Source organism: Pelophylax lessonae, assembly GCF_965119305.1.
Source record: "Pelophylax lessonae genome assembly, chromosome: 2".
Lineage (NCBI taxonomy): Eukaryota > Metazoa > Chordata > Amphibia > Anura > Ranidae > Pelophylax > Pelophylax lessonae.
In genome coordinates, this window is record NC_138769.1 from 732,334,667 (window position 1) to 732,354,072 (window position 19,406).

General features: G+C 46.8%; 5 protein-coding genes across 5 annotated transcripts; 2 read left to right on the plus strand and 3 right to left on the minus strand.

The window, feature by feature from the left end:
- LOC309547627 (histone H2B 1.1) lies at positions 1–381 on the minus strand (the record flags this gene model as incomplete). The annotated part of the gene is made up of 1 exon (XM_082247504.1): positions 1–381. The coding sequence occupies one exon, from the start codon at positions 379–381 to the stop codon at positions 1–3; it is 381 nt and encodes a 126-aa protein (XP_082103630.1).
- Positions 382–709: 328 nt separating this feature from the next.
- LOC309547622 (histone H2A type 1-like) lies at positions 710–1,102 on the plus strand (the record flags this gene model as incomplete). The annotated part of the gene is made up of 1 exon (XM_082247499.1): positions 710–1,102. The coding sequence occupies one exon, from the start codon at positions 710–712 to the stop codon at positions 1,100–1,102; it is 393 nt and encodes a 130-aa protein (XP_082103625.1).
- A 1,447-nt stretch (positions 1,103–2,549) lies between these two features.
- On the minus strand, positions 2,550–2,861 carry LOC309547655 (histone H4; the record flags this gene model as incomplete). Its single annotated transcript, XM_082247532.1, has 1 exon — positions 2,550–2,861. One exon carries the CDS (start codon positions 2,859–2,861, stop codon positions 2,550–2,552), a length of 312 nt encoding a protein of 103 aa, XP_082103658.1.
- A 2,926-nt stretch (positions 2,862–5,787) lies between these two features.
- Positions 5,788–6,288, plus strand: LOC309547598 (histone H3.2; the record flags this gene model as incomplete). The annotated part of the gene is made up of 1 exon (XM_082247471.1): positions 5,788–6,288. Exon 1 carries the CDS (start codon positions 5,878–5,880, stop codon positions 6,286–6,288), a length of 411 nt encoding a protein of 136 aa, XP_082103597.1. The 5' UTR covers positions 5,788–5,877.
- Positions 6,289–7,789: 1,501 nt separating this feature from the next.
- Positions 7,790–8,437, minus strand: LOC309547589 (uncharacterized protein; the record flags this gene model as incomplete). Its single annotated transcript, XM_082247461.1, has 1 exon — positions 7,790–8,437. The coding sequence occupies one exon, from the start codon at positions 8,435–8,437 to the stop codon at positions 7,790–7,792; it is 648 nt and encodes a 215-aa protein (XP_082103587.1).
- Positions 8,438–19,406: the final 10,969 nt, after the last annotated feature.

A 19,406-nucleotide genomic window follows, 5' to 3' on the forward strand; every position in this document is an offset into this window, starting at 1 on the left:
TTACTTGGCGCTGGTGTACTTGGTGACGGCCTTGGTGCCCTCGGAGACGGCGTGCTTGGCCAGCTCTCCGGGCAGGAGGAGGCGGACGGCGGTCTGTATCTCCCGGGAGGTGATGGTGGAGCGCTTGTTGTAATGAGCCAGGCGGGAAGCTTCGCCGGCGATGCGCTCGAAGATGTCATTGACGAAGGAGTTCATGATGCTCATGGCCTTGGAGGAGATGCCGGTGTCGGGGTGGACCTGCTTGAGCACCTTGTAGACGTAGATGGCATAACTCTCCTTCCTGCTCTTCCTCCGCTTCTTGCCGTCCTTCTTCTGGCTCTTGGTCACGGCTTTCTTGGAGCCCTTCTTGGGCGCCGGGGCGGACTTGGCTGGTTCAGGCATGATAAGGGATAAGAAGAATGTTTCCTCCGCTCTGAGAAGAGAAAAGTGTGCTGGCGCCGCCCTCATGTGCTGCTTATATAGGCTGTCCTATGCAAATGAGCCTCTATCCTCCTCACTCTTCTATTGGAGGACTCAGTCATGTGATGAGGAGTGACGTAATGATTTCTTTCCTTATTTACCGATTGGTTTAGATACAAACCTAGAGAGCATTGGCTGACTTCAAACATGGCCAATCATAGGGCGAGACGTCATATCATTCAGAGTATAACAGGAAAGGGAGTGGCTCCAGCCATTCACATCTCTTTGAGAACTCCAATATCACAGAATCATGTCTGGCCGCGGCAAACAAGGAGGAAAGGTTCGGGCTAAGGCCAAGACCCGATCATCCCGGGCTGGTCTGCAGTTCCCAGTCGGTCGTGTTCACCGCCTGCTCAGGAAGGGTAACTATGCCGAGCGGGTCGGGGCCGGAGCTCCCGTCTATCTGGCCGCCGTCCTCGAGTATCTGACCGCTGAGATCCTCGAGCTGGCCGGTAACGCCGCCCGCGACAACAAGAAGACCCGCATCATCCCCCGACACCTCCAGCTGGCTGTCCGCAACGACGAGGAGCTTAACAAGCTGCTCGGGGGCGTCACCATCGCCCAGGGAGGAGTCCTGCCCAACATCCAGGCCGTGTTGCTGCCCAAGAAGACCGAGAGCCACAAGGCCGCCAAGACCAAGTAATCCCCAACAACTCCCCCATCCCCCTCCTCACCAAACACAAACAAAGGCTCTTCTCAGAGCCACCCACATCTACATTCAAAGAGCTGCATACATCTACATTGTTATTTGGAGATCTGATTGTAACAATTATACATTGCATTTATTTTCAACTAGGAAATAAAATACTTACTATGACTAGAAGGTGTGATTCCCCATGGGGGGAACAATGTCTTAGGTTACACGTGGCAGTAATAAGAAATGATGATAGATGTTTATATTGGAACGCTTTCAGTGTCCCTTTATAGAGCAATGTCCTCTCATTACAGGGACTCCTCTTCATTCTCCTCCATCCTTTACTTCTCATCACAAATCATTCTAGAAATAACAAACAATTCTTCTCTCACCTGAAAAGGAACCCCCCCCCCCCCTTCACTCTCACCGCAACACAAATATACATTGTCATGTCATCTCACAGTTCTGATTGCTGCAATCTTCATGTTTCCCGCCACAATTCTCTACACTTCCCATCCTCTCACATCTACCATCACGATAATACAGCAGCTTTCATCAACGGCCCCTTTATTTCACAGTGCAATTCCACAACGATAATCCATACATTGATAAACGTCCGTTTTGTTGTTTTATACTTCAGAGTCCGCCCTGCTGTAGAGATGATTAGAAAGTCACTGAACACGTGACCTCTACTCTGAGAAAGGAGAGAGATCGCACACTTTCTTTGTACTCCTCATAGGAAAGACATTAGTCGCTGGCTGTGGGATTTCCCACAACTCTGATTGGCCAATATTTCAAATTTCACCCGCCTGAATTGTGTAAATCGTTACACAAAAATCCATTTCTTTTATACCGCCAAATCCGACCCTGAATACTGAGATCAGCAGAGGAGAACTTTGATCGGAAAAACAGATCAACACTTTAATTTCAATCAGAATAGAGAGGGGTGACCGGATTATTACTGACCAAAAAATGTCCTTTATTGCAAGTGCTCGGAATCCACCGCTATACACAGAACACGACAGTCACATGACTTCTACCTGTCTTTATGATGAGAAAATAGAGTAATGATCATCTAGAAATGTCACTGAGCGATATTTATTGTCCCCTTATCACACCCCGAATATTTCTATAAAGAAATGTGAGGTGACTGGGAATAATGCCTAAGAAAGGGGTTTATCGGTGTCTCAACAAGCTAGCTGAAAAAGAATAAAGTGATCTAACGATATTGTAAGCGGAGAGAATATAGACACTAGATCGCTTCGATCTGTTGTATTTCAAGTAAAATAAAGTTGTACAATCGGATTAATATGTGTTTAGCTAAAAAGCTTTCATTCCGACGTGCTAAAAGTTGATCTTAGAGAAATGAATGGTTACAGCTCTTTGTGTGAGAAGGTGGGTGGCCCTGAGAAGGACCTTTGTTGGGGTGAAGTGGGTAAGCGGTGGATGTTGGGGTTTAGCCTCCGAATCCGTAGAGAGTGCGGCCCTGGCGTTTTAGGGCATAGACGACATCCATGGCGGTGACGGTCTTCCTCTTGGCGTGCTCGGTGTAGGTGACGGCATCGCGGATGACATTCTCCAGGAAAACTTTGAGCACTCCGCGGGTCTCCTCATAGATGAGACCGGAGATGCGCTTGACACCCCCTCTGCGGGCCAAACGTCGGATGGCGGGTTTGGTGATGCCCTGGATGTTGTCCCGGAGCACCTTCCTGTGGCGCTTAGCGCCTCCTTTCCCCAGACCCTTTCCTCCTTTACCGCGACCAGACATCTCCAAGCTCTTCGTGTATCAGACGAATGTGAAGGAAAAGCACCCAGCCTCGCTTTATATGCAGCATAGGCGGACCTGATGGAGAATAAGGGGGAGGGGTTGGAGGAGGGCGCGTCCAGGCGTCACAATAAGTCCGCCTCTCTGTGCTCTCAATCATCCAATCCTCAGCAGTTCCGTGATTTGAATTTCCCGCTCGATGATGCTCTTTGTTCAATAGAAAGAACAACATTTCACTCCTTTTGGGTGACCATTGGATGTTACCTGATCATCATTACTGGTGAGGTCATGTCTCTGACGTCACCCAGGATCCTCCAAATAAATGTCCTCACTACATACTAAGACATCGGAATATTCACATTCAGTGAATAAAATATAATAGTATCCTAATATAAAAAAGAATATATAAAATAATATATTATGAAGTACATAGAAATCGCAAAAATACCATAAAATGCAGCATTTGTAACACCCCCACCCCACCCAAAACGAGACATAATATCTCCCAGCTTTTAGTAGAGTGCAGATCTCCTAGATAAATGACCCCAACCGGAAAAAAGAAAGAAGAATACCAGAGATGTGAGCGCACTCAAATGTCCATACAACTGCCCTCCCCCTTTTTGTTCCATCAATATGGAAACTAAAATTCTTCTAGCCACCCCAACATTTAGACAATTGTCTTATGAAGAATTATCAGTTTTCCCAAATTTTCTAGAAACCCATTTCCTTCCCAATAATTATCACAATCGTTTAGCCGACTTTTTATTACATATTTTGACCAGAGAAGACTTCATAGACCATTAACGCTTCCTGCATATAAAGTTCTCCCCTCAATCCATCCTCCTGTTTATAACAGATGTTCCAACACCTTTCACTGGTGACCTTCCTATCCAGATTACTATATAAAGTCCCCACAATGAACGCTCGGCTCTGGGTTCCTTCAGGTCATAGATAGATTGGGACATCTAGAACCCTTTGCTGATCTCTCACAAGTCATGTTCCCCCAGAGTCCTGGAACAGATGAGAGGTCACACATTGTATTATGTCTCCAGAATCCCGGATCTCTCATCATCTTCTATTAGAATGGGATAGGACCCGGCACAGCTGCTACACATAACCAGAGGGGTACACACCAATTCCATCCCTCAGTGCTCATACACCAACCAATATCACCCCATCATTGCACTGTATCAGTTAATGTGTTATTCTGCAGCAATACACCCTGGATCAAATATGCCCCATTCTCAGCAATCAGATCTTTTAGCCTACTTGTTTAATTAGAGGTGTACCACCGTATAGACAAATGGATCATTCATTACAGATCGATCTTAGATCCACATAAGATGATAGATAGATTAGATAGATTAGATAGATTCGATAGATTCGATAGATTCGATAGATTCGATAGATTAGATAGATAGATAGATAGATAGATAGATAGATAGATAGATAGATAGATAGATAGATAGATAGATAGATAGATAGATAGATAGATAGATAGATATACCGAAAATCTATCTATGTGTGAAAGGTGCAGTAGCGGCACACCTATTATAATGATTACACAGGGATTTGATTGAAAGGGGAATGGGAATTCAGCAATAGGTGTTAGGGTTTAATACTGATCCACATGGGACATCTAGAAATAATGATCGCACCGAGCGATCCCTCATCTGCCGACTTCTAAAGGTTTTATCTGACACAAAAAAAAATGCATCCGATAAATTTTGCAGTCTGGATGCCATTTCCTCAGATCTTCAGCTATGAATTGTAATTCTGTTATCAAACTGCACACACTAATCCGTTTTATTCTGTTCCTATGGATTCGGAAAGGAAGCCATGAAATTACATTGTATCTCTTCACAGATCCCCGCACGGAAGCCATTCCTCTTTTTACCAGCAGGTGTCAGTGTTTCTCCTCCATAGAGAATACATTGGAGCAGTTTAGTTCAATTTCATCCAAATGGATCTGATAGAAAACTTTCTGAGCGCTGATCCATCTGGAAACAATGACACCGACTGATCCCAGATCTGCCCGGAGCAGGGAGGGCAATGCTGGGGGGACGATTCATTGTCTGCTCAGCGATCTGTCCCTCCATGTTAGTACAGAATTGTGCTGGATGGAAGAAGCTGTGCAAGTTAACTTTCTACTTGTTATTCACCAAGAACGGACTAATCAGATCAGTGAGATCGGAGGAGGATTTTCTGTCATCTCATTTACTGTATTATGGAGAAAAAATGTCCAATCTCAGAGCTTCTAATTCTTACACCGATTAGGAATCTCCGATCTTTTTTATTTTATATCATATTTCTGATGAATATTTTCTCATTTGGCAGGAAGGAAAACTGATAGAAAGGATCCTCAGCCATTTAATACTCCGAAGAGAATTTAATTTACTTTGTAACTAGAAACCAGCAAAATGTTTACAATGTTTCTAAGAGGGGACAGATCTGCTTCTTCAGACATGAAATATTTGTGTTATTGATTCATTGTACATATCTGGCAGTGCCATGATTTCTACCAGTCCTTTCACTTTTTTCTTATTCTAGTTTTAATATGGGGAAATCTGTAACCGCTACATGTCTGATAGAGGTCAGTTCCATGATCCTACACAGATCTGATAATGAAACATGGAATCCTTTATTTCCCATCATATAGAAAGGTAGAGATCTACCGCCAGTCCATTCTCACAGTCTATAATTCCTAAATCTATAAGGAGTCTCTAATCTTTGAATATAAAGATATTTCTGATGAATGTTTTCTCTTTTTGGTAATAGAGAGCGCTTGTATGATGTAGAGGAACTCCCCTCCCCCATCCCACACAAAGAAGACATCTCTACTTACGAAGATAACGTGCAGATTTTGGCGGGCATTTTAAAAATGCCGCTTTTTTTAAGAAAACCAATCATTGAAAGGCGTGTGAGTTAATTGTCCAATCGGAAGGCAGTGAAGTGTATAAATGGCTCCGCAGAGCGGCAATGATTCACATTCACTGTTCCAGCAGAGAGTTGAGTAAAGATGGCGAGAACCAAGCAGACCGCCCGGAAGTCCACCGGAGGGAAAGCTCCCCGCAAGCAGCTGGCCACCAAAGCCGCCCGCAAGAGCGCCCCGGCCACCGGCGGAGTCAAGAAGCCTCACCGCTACAGGCCCGGCACCGTGGCTCTCCGAGAGATCCGCCGCTACCAGAAATCCACCGAGCTGCTCATCCGCAAACTGCCCTTCCAGCGCCTCGTCCGAGAGATCGCCCAGGACTTCAAGACCGACCTGCGCTTCCAGAGCTCCGCCGTCATGGCTCTGCAAGAGGCTTCCGAGGCTTATCTCGTCGGACTCTTCGAGGACACCAACCTGTGCGCCATCCACGCCAAGAGGGTCACCATCATGCCCAAAGACATCCAGCTGGCACGCCGCATCCGCGGAGAGAGGGCATAGAGGGGGAGCGGAACCACCACCCCTACTACTACTCCCATCATCCCAACACAAAGGCTCTTTTCAGAGCCACCACATCCTCCTATATACAGAGCTCTATATATCTATTACCCTGACTACAGGGCGAATCCAAACCACTTGCATTACACTTTTATTTATATATATAAAATTATTTTCAGATGAATGTATGGATCGGTTCCTCGTGCTGTAATAGAATTCTAGTGATGAGTTTTTGTACAATGATCACACCGAGCCAATTTACCCCGCCGGGGAGATCTCCGCTTCCCTCTTTTCTTCTCCCAACTCCAGTCTGGAAATTCTCATCTTATCCACTGAAGAGAGAAGCTTCGCTGCATTCCTTTCTCCTTTTATCTAGACCCTGTATTACTTTTATATCCGTTCAATGATAATAGTTTTCAACTGATAGAATTGTAGCCGATTTGTCGGAGACATATTTCTAGAAGCAAAATTCGCCTTTAAAAGTACAAAAGTTCGATGGGGGGTTCGGTATTTATTCATTAATGCAATTATTTCCATCATCAATCCATCACAAAGTAACAACTCATACCTTTTATGAACAATCTATACTTGGAGAATCTCCTCTGCTTTTCTCTAACCCAATACAATAATTCCCGGATAGAGAGGGGGAGGGGAACACAGCTACACACTGACTTCCCATCCACCATTTCTGTGTCTCATTTTTACACCTAACAATAATTTCATCAGTTTTTCTAGATACTTCTATCGGTTTTCTCTTGGCAAAGATAGAGATGTGGTGATTGATCAGCTGAAGAGAAAATATTGGGGGAATAAACCGGCGTCCACATGGGGGTGTCACTAGGGAAGGGGCAGTCATGTCCTCTACTAGCACTGTGTAATGAGAGGAGATCAGAGCCGGCCGGGGCTGCACACATGGAGAGACTGGAAGGAAGAATATATCCCATATTGTATAGAAAACAAATCATTGCTGGGGAGAATCCGGGGAACTCCCCTGGAACCCCTTTGTTCCCATTATTAGTTTATTTATTCCCAATCTCCCCTCTGGGAGGGAACTGTTACATTAATCAAAGCTGTGAGATTTTGGCGGCCAATTTGAAAATGTCCCGCTGCACCAATCGGTTGCTTGTGCTTCATTTGTCTACCAATGAGAGCTTTTAGAGAAAACTGCCGAGTGATCGTTTTCTAGAAGTGACACCGGGGATTGCATAACCGATATCGATGCACACACGATGCGTTCGGATCTCCCGCTGTATGAATGTATGATGGAATTGTTCTATAGAGGGGATTGTGTAGGGTTGCGATGTGTGAGGAGGAGGTAGGTGGGTGGCTGTGAGAAGATGAGGTGTAAGTAGTCAGTGTAGAATGTGATGAGGATGTGGAGGTAGGAGGTATAATGAGGCTCCTGGTCGGTGTTCGGTATGTAGAGCTCTGTTAGGAGGAGGTGGGTGGCTCTGAGAAGAGCCTTTGGGGGGTGTAGATGAAGGAGTTCTCCGGCTGCTTGGATTTATTTCTTCTTCGGAGCGGCCTTCTTGGGCTTGGCTGCTGCCTTGGGTTTTGCCGCCTTCTTAGCCGGACTCTTGGCGGCTTTTTTGGGCTTGGCTGCAGCTTTGGGCTTCTTGGGGCTCTTTGTCACCTTCTTGGCAGCTGCAGCCTTTGCCGGTTTCTTGGCCGCTTTGCTGGCTGCCTTCTTGGGGGATTTTACTGCCTTCTTGGGGGACTTGGCCGCCGGTTTCTTAGGGGACTTGGCTGGCTTTTTGGCCGCAGCTGCTGGCTTCTTTTTGGGGGCTTTCTTGGCCTTGTCGCCCTCTTGCTGCTTCTTGTTGATCTTGAAGGATCCGGAGGCGCCATGTCCTTTCACCTGGACGAGGCTCCCCTTAGTCACCAGCGCCCTGATGGCGACCTTGAGGCGGTTGTTGTTCTTCTCCACATCGTATCCTGAGGCGGCCAGGAGCTTCTTGAGGGCGGCCAGGGAGACCCCGCTGCGCTCTTTGGAAGCGGCCACGGCTGTGACGATGAGCTCGGACACGCTGGGACCGGACGGCTTCTTGCTGCCTTTCTTGGCTCCTCCGGCTGCCGCCTTCTTAGCCGGCTTCTTCTTGGCGGCGGGCTCCGCTGGAGGAGCGGCGGCTGGGGCGCTCTCAGTCTCAGTCATAATTTTAGAAAGTCTATTGGACAGATAAACTTCCTCACTCACCTCTTCTGGGATTATATAGTTAAACGTCCTGCACTGCTATTGGTCGGTACACAACAAGCCTCCTGCTCTGCTATTGGTTACACATCGGACACGCCCACTCAGTATCATGGAGTAGTTGGAGAATCTTCTCTCTCTTGTTGTGTTTCCCCGGTAGATAGAAAACCGACTTTTATCTGAAATAGAACGCTGCCCGATCTTCATCGGGGACCCGATCTGCTCACTGGACTGTCACTTATCGGGGGTCACTTACAGCTGTCAGGAGCTGCTGAGGAGGCTGAACACAGAGGCTGCAAACACCTCCATCATCCTGAGTGTGTGTCCCATTCTTCCTTCTATCTTCTTTTCTACACAGAAAACAATCTTCTCACATCTCCCTCTAGAATGATCTTCACATTAGATGAGTGAAGAGTGACCATCAGGAAACATTTCCCTCTAATACAGAACTCTGCTCATCTATAGCTGAGTAGAAGGAGCCTGGAAGAAAAACATCAGCCGGTGACATGAGATCCTTGTGTGATGGGAGAGATTGTTATACATACAAATGTCTCAGCTGATTACACAATGTCATGTTTAATATACAATGTATCATTATCTGCTCACCATGATAAACATGTTTTTATACTCTGAGTATGTTTATTGTCCGATATTGCTGCAAATCTATACTGGCGGCTACTCATGTATAATGTTTGTTTTATATCCTTGTATCTAGAATATCATTTGTTAATTTGGCGTTTAAAGAGCCAATCCAACAACATTTAAATTCACAAAATATTATTTCAGTAATAAGAACTTTGCTGCAAATCATTTTTTTTTTCTTTTCAAAAACTCCCTCCCACCCCTCCCTCTCAGGCCTTTACCTCCAGACACAAAGTCAGACCTTCACCCTCCCTTTCCCTCTGATCACCTGATTTGGGGGAGAAATTAATAGAAATCCATCATTAGGAATAATAGGTAAATTATAGATATATATTGAGTTTTGAGTAAAGAAGACAATGATTGGACAGGATGTTACTGCTCTCTGTGCCCAATTACAGACATTTACCTTCTCATCTTGGTTCCATTTATATCAGGTAGAGTGAAAGCAAGGGAATTCTCCAAATGTGGTCACCAGAATATGACCATATAGAGGTTAAGAAGTCACCCCGGTCAAGCTGTTCACAAAGATTCTTTGGGTAGGAGCGGGAGTAGCCTGTTACTACCCCCACTCCTACCCAAAGGGATCCATAGAGACCAGGTTGGCTTTGTCCCGGGCCGCGAGGCTCGGGATAACACCATCAAAGCGCTTAATCTGCACCATGTCCTCTCTACCACTAACCAGAAGAGGTTCCTGCTCTCCCTGGACGCTGAGAAGGCATTCGACAGGGTGTCGTGGGATTTCATGGCGGCGACGCTCTCCGCCTGGGGACTAGGTCCCCGGTACCTTGGATATGTCATGGCAATGTATGCTAAGCCACAGGCACGGGTACGTGTTAACGACACTTTGTCGAGTGCCTTCCATATCTCCAATGGTACTAGACAAGGGTGCCCTTTGTCTCCCTTGATTTTTATCATGACACTGGAACCCCTTCTCCACAAGATTAGACAAACCGACACAGTCCACGGGGTTCGCTTCGCTGACGGAACATACAAGATCGCCGCTTATGCGGACGACCTACTGTTGTTTCTCACCGACCCCATCACGACTCTGCCTGCACTCCTCAAAGTGTTCGACGAGTACGCTTCTCTTTCCAACTTTCGGATTAATTTCTCCAAGTCCTTCGCGCTGAATGTCACCCTACCCCAATCGGAAGTCGAGCGCTGTCAGGCGAATTTCCAATTTGCGTGGAAATCGGACTCCATCACTTACCTGGGCATCAAAATTCCATCTAATCTCCAACACCTATTCGATCGTAACTTTCCACAGCTCATTGCACGAATATCGAAAGATCTCCGGTCCTGGTCCAAGCTGCAGCTGTCCTGGTTCGGCAGGGCGGCTGTCCTAAAGATGAATGTTCTACCCTGCCTCCTCTATGTCCTCCAAACGATCCCCATATTGCTCCCCCAATCCTTCTTCAAAACCTACCGTCGTATCAGCACTGCCTTTTTGTGGGGGGGGGCAAACAGCCCCGCATCTCTAATAAAATTCTCACAAGGCCAAAATCTAAAGGAGGTATTGGCCTTCCTGACCTGTATAACTATTACGCCGCCTGTCACCTTACTAGAATTGCAGATTGGAACATACATGAGCTTCATAAAGATTGGGTTTCCATAGAGAAGGGCTTTACTTCTCTGGATCTCAACTCTTCTCCGTGGCTCCAAGACGCACACATTCCCCCTGCTCTTAAACTTCACCCCCTTATTGGTCCCTCTCTGAAAGTCTTCCGGTCAGTTACCGTGTTTTGCTCTATCTCCACGGTTCCTGGTCCTATGACTCCTGTATGCTCGAATCCCGACTTCCCTCCTGGCATGCACCGTACTTACCTGACCTCGAACTGGGCTCAAGACCAATTGAGAGTCCACCATCTTTGGGACAACGACGCACCTCTCTCCATATCCTCCATCTCTGAAAAGTCCGGCATGCCCCCCTTACTTCCCTGGTCACACTTGCTCCTCCAGCAGTACCTCAAGTCTCTTTCTCGCATATGCCCCTCCTTGTCCTCCTTGACCCCATTCGACTCCCTGTGCCAACGGGAAGGTCCGATCCGCAGACTCCTTTCCACCATCCACTCCTTCCTGCTAGATGAGCCCGAGCAGAGGAAGCTCAAGCGCTGCGAGGATTGGGAAGCGGAGCTGGCAGTTACTTTCACCCCAGAAGACTGGGACCTTATCCATACCAACAACCACAAATGTTCACTTAATGTCACCACGCAGGAAAGCGGTTACAAACTCGTTAGCCGCTGGTACTACACCCCCACGAGATTACATAAGCTTTTCCCTTCCACCTCACAGATTTGCTGGAGGTGTAACGCTGAACCTAGTACGCTCCTCCACATCTTCTGGACCTGCCCTCGCCTCACTGCCTTCTGGGAGGAAGTTCATAGGATTGTGACGCAAGTGACCACAGCAGACGTCGCCTTCACTCCTGCCCAATACCTTTTGCACCACTCCTCTACTTCCAGCAGGACTTACTCTAAATCCCTTGCGATTCTCATGGTGAACGCCGCCAGGCAGTGCATCCCGGCACTTTGGAAGACCACGCACGTGCCTACCGTCAAGCAGTGGTTCCAGCGCCTCTCAAAGGTAGCGGAGATGGAAGAGCTTATTGAAATCGCAAGAGATGCTCCTTCCAAACATCACAAAAATGGGCATGCTGGATTTACTATACTTCTACACCTGAATACTCCCGACTCTGTCAGTAAAGACCCTGTGGTACTATTCTCGCTGACCCCTCCGGTACACCGTTCTTTATGCTTATCATTATTTCCGCCCCCCCCTTTATTTATTTATTTTTTTCTTCCTTCCCCTCCCTCTCTTCCCCCCCTTCCCCTGTCAACTCTTCCTCCACTCCTTCCTCCCTCCGCCTCCTTCCCCTCCTCGTCCTCCGCTGGAAGCTTCGTTGTCTCTGGGCGGGCCCGGACAACTGGCTCCCCCCCTTCTCTGGCTTTTTCGTCATTCCCCCTCCCGGACGACTCCCCTGTCTCCCGTCCCTGGGTTTTGATCACCCAGGCTATGGGCCTCGACACGGACCTGCCCGACTTGACTGCTTTGTTCTCCTGACGGTTTGCTTCCCCTTTTGTGTCTAGTTCTTTTACTTCTACTTTCACCACCTGTTTCTTTCCACTTCAGATCCCTGTTCGACTAGATGTGCTTCCCAGGGTGGAGTTGTCCCAGTTCCCCTTGGTTATTAATGATGTTTGTTCTATGCAATTATGTACTGTTACTTTTGCCAACATTGGCTGATTGTACGTTTGTAACTCTACATTTTTGTGTACAATACTGTACTGTTTCTTTTGTCAACTTTGGCTGATTGTAAGTTTGTAACTTTATATTTTTATGAACCAATAAAATATTTTGAAAAAAAAAAAAAAAAGAAGTCACCCCGGAGGACCTCACCTCTTTGAAAATGTCATCTGCCCCCTCCATTCCAAATAGCACCGCTCTTCTAGTGTTAATGAATTCCAGCTAATCCGGAAAATATACAGCGCTAAGAAAAAAAAAAAAAAACTATTGATGATCCTAATCACATCAAAAGTTCATGTATCTCATAATTCATCAAATCTCCAAATTTAGAGTGAAAGGAAAATATAGTCAAATAAGTCCTAACACAATAAATCTGAGCGATTAATCTTCTTCATCCGCCTGTGCATAAATATATCAGATTATTATTTTTCTTCTTCCCAAACAAGTGTAACGAACTCCAACTGTACCCCCCCCCTCCTGTGGACATACACTCACCGATATTTATCGGCATAGAGAAATCCCAGGGATGAGCTCAGCCCATCAGCTGTCAGATCCTCCTGGTGACTTGTATGCTTCGGATGAAATGAAATCCTCCAGCAAGTATCCAAATTCTCCATAAACAGCTACATAGTGTGATTCCATCAAAGGAGGAAATGTATTATAAAGTAGCTATACTGCCATAAACAAATACAAAGTTTGATAAAGGTCTCCCTGACGACCGCCTTATGTGATCTCCAAAGGAGGAAAGGATCGTCGCCAGAGGAAGCGTTATCAAAAAAATAGTTTTCCAAACATGGAGTTATCTCCTGTGTACAGGATTTTGCAGAAGTTGTGTGTTCATTCTCCAAGTAAAAGTATTTTTAAATACAACAAATTGTGCCAAATTGTTGAGAAGGGAGTCCCTGTCCCCAGGGGAGAAGGGGTCCCCGTCCCCAGGGGAGAAGGGGTCCCTGTCCCCAGAAAAGAAGGAGTCCCTGTTCCCGGAGGAGAAGGGGTCCCTGTCCCCAGAAAAGAAGGGGTCCCTGTCCCAAGGGGAGAAGGGGTCCCTGTCCCCAGAAAATAAGGGGTCCCTGCTACCAGAGGAGAAGGGGTCCCTGTTCCCAGGAAAGAAGGGGTCACTGTCCCCAGAGGAGAAGGGGTCCCTGTTCCCAGCAAGAAGGGGTCCCTGTCCCCAGGGGAGATAGAGTGGGGTGGGGGATGGGATGGTGTGTGGGGAATATGGGGTCATCTCACTCACCATTACCAAGCTGCAGCACACTCATCCTTGGTCACCTGGGCTCCCTCCAGCAGCAGCACGGATAGGTGATCCCTCAGCATATCTCAGACTCCGACCGAGGGCGACCTGTGTATGACAGGGGGGACAAGGGGGGCCGGCCTTGCAGACAAGCCTGCTGTGTCCTCCGGCTCTCATAGGACTCCTGTACAGCAGCACCTGTATGGATGTATCATTTGCGCGGGAGGCCGGGAGCCGACTCGGGGGTGGAGTCGGGACTCTGGATGGGGAGGAGACATTGCTGAGTGCACTGAATGGAGAAGCCAGCTGAGCACAGGGGCGGGGAATTTCAAATTGCTGCCTGGATCTCCGGCTTGCACACTGGTTCTGCGAACTTGTTAAATGTTAGTAACAGGTTCCAAAGAACCGGTGCAAACCGGCTGAATCCCACCACTGATTATAGGTTATAAAATTAGGGGCACAGTGATCATAAAGATCTCAGGAGAGGGAGAGGGGTGAAAGACACAAGAAAAAGTGTGTGAAGGCTACCTGAACCCAGCCCCCCGTGACCCCCCGTCCCTCAGCCAGGTTGAAAAATTTCCCGTAGGTAGTCATCAGAAAGGGTAAAGTATTTGCATGGTCCCCATTTGTCATGGAAGAGGCCCTCATGCAGGGCCGGCCTTAGGTGTTCAGGCGCCCTGTGCAAGCTAATCCTGTGGCGCCCCCGCTGGCACATTTTTTGCACTTTATTTGACTTTTCTTTTCTATGATCACTAATATAAAACACAATGTTGCCGCGCTACAGGAAGCAAAAATATGAGACCATATGATTGGTCACTAATCGCAGGGGTAAAGCAGCCACACAAAACCTGGAAATTTGCAGATTTGAAAGACATAAAACACTAAATGTGGCGCTAAACCCTAAAATATAACAAAAAAGATGGGAAAGCAGTCCATGCAGATGTAAATGTAAATGTATCTTCACTCTTGTAGAGGCAAATCCAGAGTAAACCACCACCAGAAGAGCACTCAAAAACACCACCACTCCTTATCAGATATCCTTGATCCCCACAACAGAGATCAAATGTGCATGAATGAAGGATCAGAGACTTCTCACTCAGATATCCAGTTCATAGGTACAGGCTCAGATATGGTGTGTGTATAATATGGAAAAGAGAAAATATCACATAGCGCAGACTGCTTCACAAGAATTTATTCCCACCAAAAAGAGCCACTTACAGGGTTCAGAAGAAATCCTCACATGTAAAATCAGAATCTCCCTGCCAATTCCTAGACATCCTGCTGTCAAGCGCTCGGTATATGGCCGCTCTGTGTCCTCCTCGCTGCAGCACGCGTCGCTTAGCACCCCACCCGACGCACGTTTCGACTGAAACAGTCGTTGTCAAGGGGTGTGGCTGCCAGCTACGATCGTGACTTTTCTAATGACGGAGGAGAGAAGGCCGGAAGTGCGCAATACCGGAAACCGGATATGCGCTCCACGGTCCGGAACCACCCGGACAGGAAGAAGGAAGAAATGGAAAAAAACACCAAGGGAGGATGGAAAAAATAAATCCAAAAAAGCGCCCCCAATATTGATAAAAATAGCGATGTTCTCCATATATCACATGCCCCAAACTTTATAATACAAGCGGGACAATTCAAATCGTAGGATAAAAATATCCACTATATGTTTGATAAGCGCAGCCCGAGGAGACAGCGCCACCTACCGGTGAAGAAAGCAATGACACCTAAAATAAAGGCTAGGGAATTACATTAAAATATCAATAATATCTGATCAGCAAGTGACAATTAAAATCATGCAAACAATTATTTTATAACAATCATAAAAACATCACATAAAACATGTTAAAACCTTTTAAAATCAAATTGCACAAAAGGATAGAAATTATGAGTTGTTAATATGGGCATTTAAATCCCATTCTACATTAAGGCCCAAGGGTATATAAGATCTTAGCCTATATATCCAATTGGTCTCGAGCTTCGAGACCCCCCTTGTCATATGGCTTCCCCTCCAGTGGCCTGAAAAGCAATCAATACCCAAAAATAGGGTTCCACTGGGATCTTTATTATGACACTCAGCATAATGCCTTGACAGGCTATGCTTCGGGAAGCCCTTGACTATGTTGGCCACATGCTCCTTGAGCCTCACATGAAGCTCTCGGATAGTGCGGCCAACATAGTCAAGGCCGCATGGACATCTCACCAAATACACCACATATCTTGTGGTACATGTTATAAATGGCTTGATGGTATAATCCTGACCCGTGATTTCGGATCTAAAAGTGTCCACGCGCCTCCTCTTTTCCACATTTAATTTACAGACAGAACACCTCCTACATTTGTAAAATCCTCCCATCTGTTGAAAAAATGAGACCTTTTTAGGGGGGTCCCTGATGTTAGGGGCTATCTGTAATCTCAAGGGGGGAACACCCCGATAAAAGCGTTCGATAGGATACATTGGGGATATATGAAAGCCACCCTAGCTAAATTTGGTCTACAAGGACCTATAGCCTCTGCAATATCAGCTCTATATTCCAGACCCTCGGCGAGAGTTTTCACATCTGGTTTTCTGTCAAAGGAGTTTGCTATCCACAACGGAACCAGACAGGGGTGCCCTCTGTCCCCGGCCATCTTCAACCTAATGATGGAACCTCTTGCTGAGGCTATCAGATCACATCCCCTTATCAAAGGTATGGTGGCGGATAGAGTATCCCATGTGATCAATTTATTTGCGGACGACGTTGTTTTGATTATCAATAACCCCCTGATCTCCCTTCCAATTATTCACGAACTGTTAACACATTTCAGCAGGCTATCATATTATAATGTGAATTTTAGTAAGTCCTTGATACTGGATTTAGGTCTCAATGCCCACACCAAACGGCACCTGCATCAGCGGTTCCCTTACACTTGGGCAAAGGATACGATTCCCTATCTAGGTATCCACCTTTTGGCTGATCTTACGAAAATCATTGATATAAATTTCAAACCCCTTATTGAAAAGATTCGTCAGAACTTGACACGCATGTCTAAAGTGGAAATGTCATGGATAGGCAGGATTGCCTCGTTTAAAATGATGGAGTTACCCAAAATCCTATACCTCTTTAGGACGATCCCAGTAACTGTACACCACAAATACTTTATGGAATTGAGGCGTATTCTCCGCAATTATGTATGGATGGGGAAGAAACCCAGATGCTCGCAGACACACCTAGTGAAACACAAATCGGTGGGGGGGGGGGGGTGGGATGGCCAATACTGGAGGACTACTACACGGCATCACTACTGACGCAAGCCAAGCGGTGGTTTCATGGGTCCACGGAAGCTCTCTGGGTCAGACTTGAAGCAGCCTTAGCGCTCACTCCTTCATTACATCTGCTTCTTCTGGCGGACTCATGGAGGCCACTGCCCCTCCATCCACTCCCTCCCACCACACAGGCCACGCTGCTATCATGGCGAAGGCTTGTTGCCTCCTCAGCTCATAGCACATGTCCAGCCAACCCCCGCATACCGATTCAAACCCTTGAACTCTTAATACCATATCTAAAACTGACAAGTGGCGAGATCATGGTATTTTCTGGGTTGACAAACTCGTGTCGGGCCCTACTATCAAAACCTGGCAAGAGCTGGTCGAGACATATAAATTACCCACTACGGTCCACCATACATTTATGCAGATTAGTCACTTCCTCCGCAAACATACCCCCCCCCCCCCCGACTGTCCAGATAACAATTAACGCCTGGGACTTCCTCACAACCCCGGCTACGAAATCAAAGGGCATATCGTTGTTCTATGACCTCCTAGGGGATAAATCTAAATTCTCTAAGACCCCACCCATGACACGTTGGGAAAGGGACTTAGGAACCACGTACCCGCAAGCCTCGTGGGTTAAATCGTTTAAAGCAGTAGCAGCGGCAACTCATTGCACTAATCACTGGGATCTCTCCCAAATCATAGTGGCGCGTTGGTACAAGACTCCAGTCATCCTGGCAAAGTTTATTCCGTCCTACTCGCCATTATGTTGGAGAGGTTGTGGCCACCCAGCTAATATTTTCCACATATTTTGGTCGTGTGTAGGCATTTCCAGCTTTTGGAAAAAAATATTTCAAATAATGGCTGAGGTGTCTGGGATACTGAAAAAACCCAACCCGGCTTTAGCGGTCCTCCATCTAGGGGTGCAGGACTATCCGTGGGAATTCCAAACCATTATGGTCCACCTACTTCTAGCGGCTAAGTTATGCATAGCTAGGCACTGGAAGGACAGCTTAGCCCCTAGCCACAGTGAAGTATTAGCGCAAGTTAACCTGACCTACCAATATGAGCGTCTGCTTGCAGCTAGGACTAGGGACACTGTCACGCCCTTTGACAAGCAATGGGCAGCCTGGGTTTATTGGTATCCCTCTCAGTAATGTACCTGCAATGATACGGAAGTTTCATGTTCTGTGTTGTGCTCTGTTTTATCTATTCGCATTGTTTACTCCTACCCACAGGATTTGTTCCCACACGGGTGACTGTATTTTCTGATCATATTGTGTAACTGTATTTGGTCTGAAATTGAACAATGTCACTGATCAATGCTATTAGCTACACCTCGTCTTGAGCGAGAGTTTGCTTGTTTTTTTTTTTTTGTTCCTTGTTGTATGTGTATATGTTTTCTTGTAATTTGAAAACTCAATAAAAACCATTGTTAAAAAAAAAAAAAAAAAAAAAAAAAAAAACTTGCATATCCTTGGATGACGGATCCGACCTGCACCAGGTCTTGATATTTGCACCTGAGCGGCTTTCCCTTCTTTCTCAAATATCACTTATACTGCCCACTGGGTGAACCTTCTGACGGTCGTTAAGCATGCATCCCGTGGCACCCGTGAAAATGTAGTTGTACCACCACAGATTGCAAGCAGGCCTGCCTCTTCTTCTCCTCCTCCTCCATCCTCCCTCTCCTCCTCAGCTGACTCCTCCTCTTCCGCTGCTACCGTCTCTTCTCCTGCGCCGCCCAAGATCCCCGGAACCTATTCCACATGCCAGGTGAGATGTTGCTATGCTGTGCTGTGTCTGTTGTGCCTGGAAGCCAAGAGCCACACTGGTCCTGCACTCCTTTCAGCTTTGCGTTCACAGGCAGATCAGTGGCTGACACTGCTGAATTTGTCAGTTGGTAAAGTGGTGTGCGACAACTGTGCCAATCTGCTGAGCACGCTGAAACAGGCCAAAATAAAAAAAACATCCTGAACTTGGTGGTGAAGTGATTTGTTGTTAAATACCCTGGGGTCAAGGACATCTTGCGGCAGGCCAGGAAAATCTCGGGCCATTTCCGAAGATCTTACACAGCCATGGCTCGCCTTGCTGAGATTCAGTGGCGACACAACCTGCCCCTCAGGCGTCTTATTTGTGACTGCCCGACACAATGGAACTCAACGTTGCATATGCTCGATAGGCTGCTCCAGCAGAAACTTGTAATTAATGACTATCTGTTCGAACTTGGCGGCAAGACAGGTTTTGGGGAGCTTGGGTTTTTTCTCACCTCGCCAGTGGCTGCTCATGCGGGACGCATGCAGACTTCTGTGGCCATTCAATGAGATCACCAAACTGATCAGTCACGGCCAGGGCACCATAAGTGACATAATACCTTACACCTTCTTTCTGGAGCGTGCACTGTGTTGTGTCATTGATCAAGCCGTCGAGGAGCAGGGGCAGGAAGATCAGGAAGTCGCAATGTTGAATGAATTCCCAGGGGGTGCTACTCCATCTGAGACAAATCAACAGCAGGAGTCTGAAAAGGAGTCAGAGGAGGAGGATGGTGCTGGGGGGGGATGAGG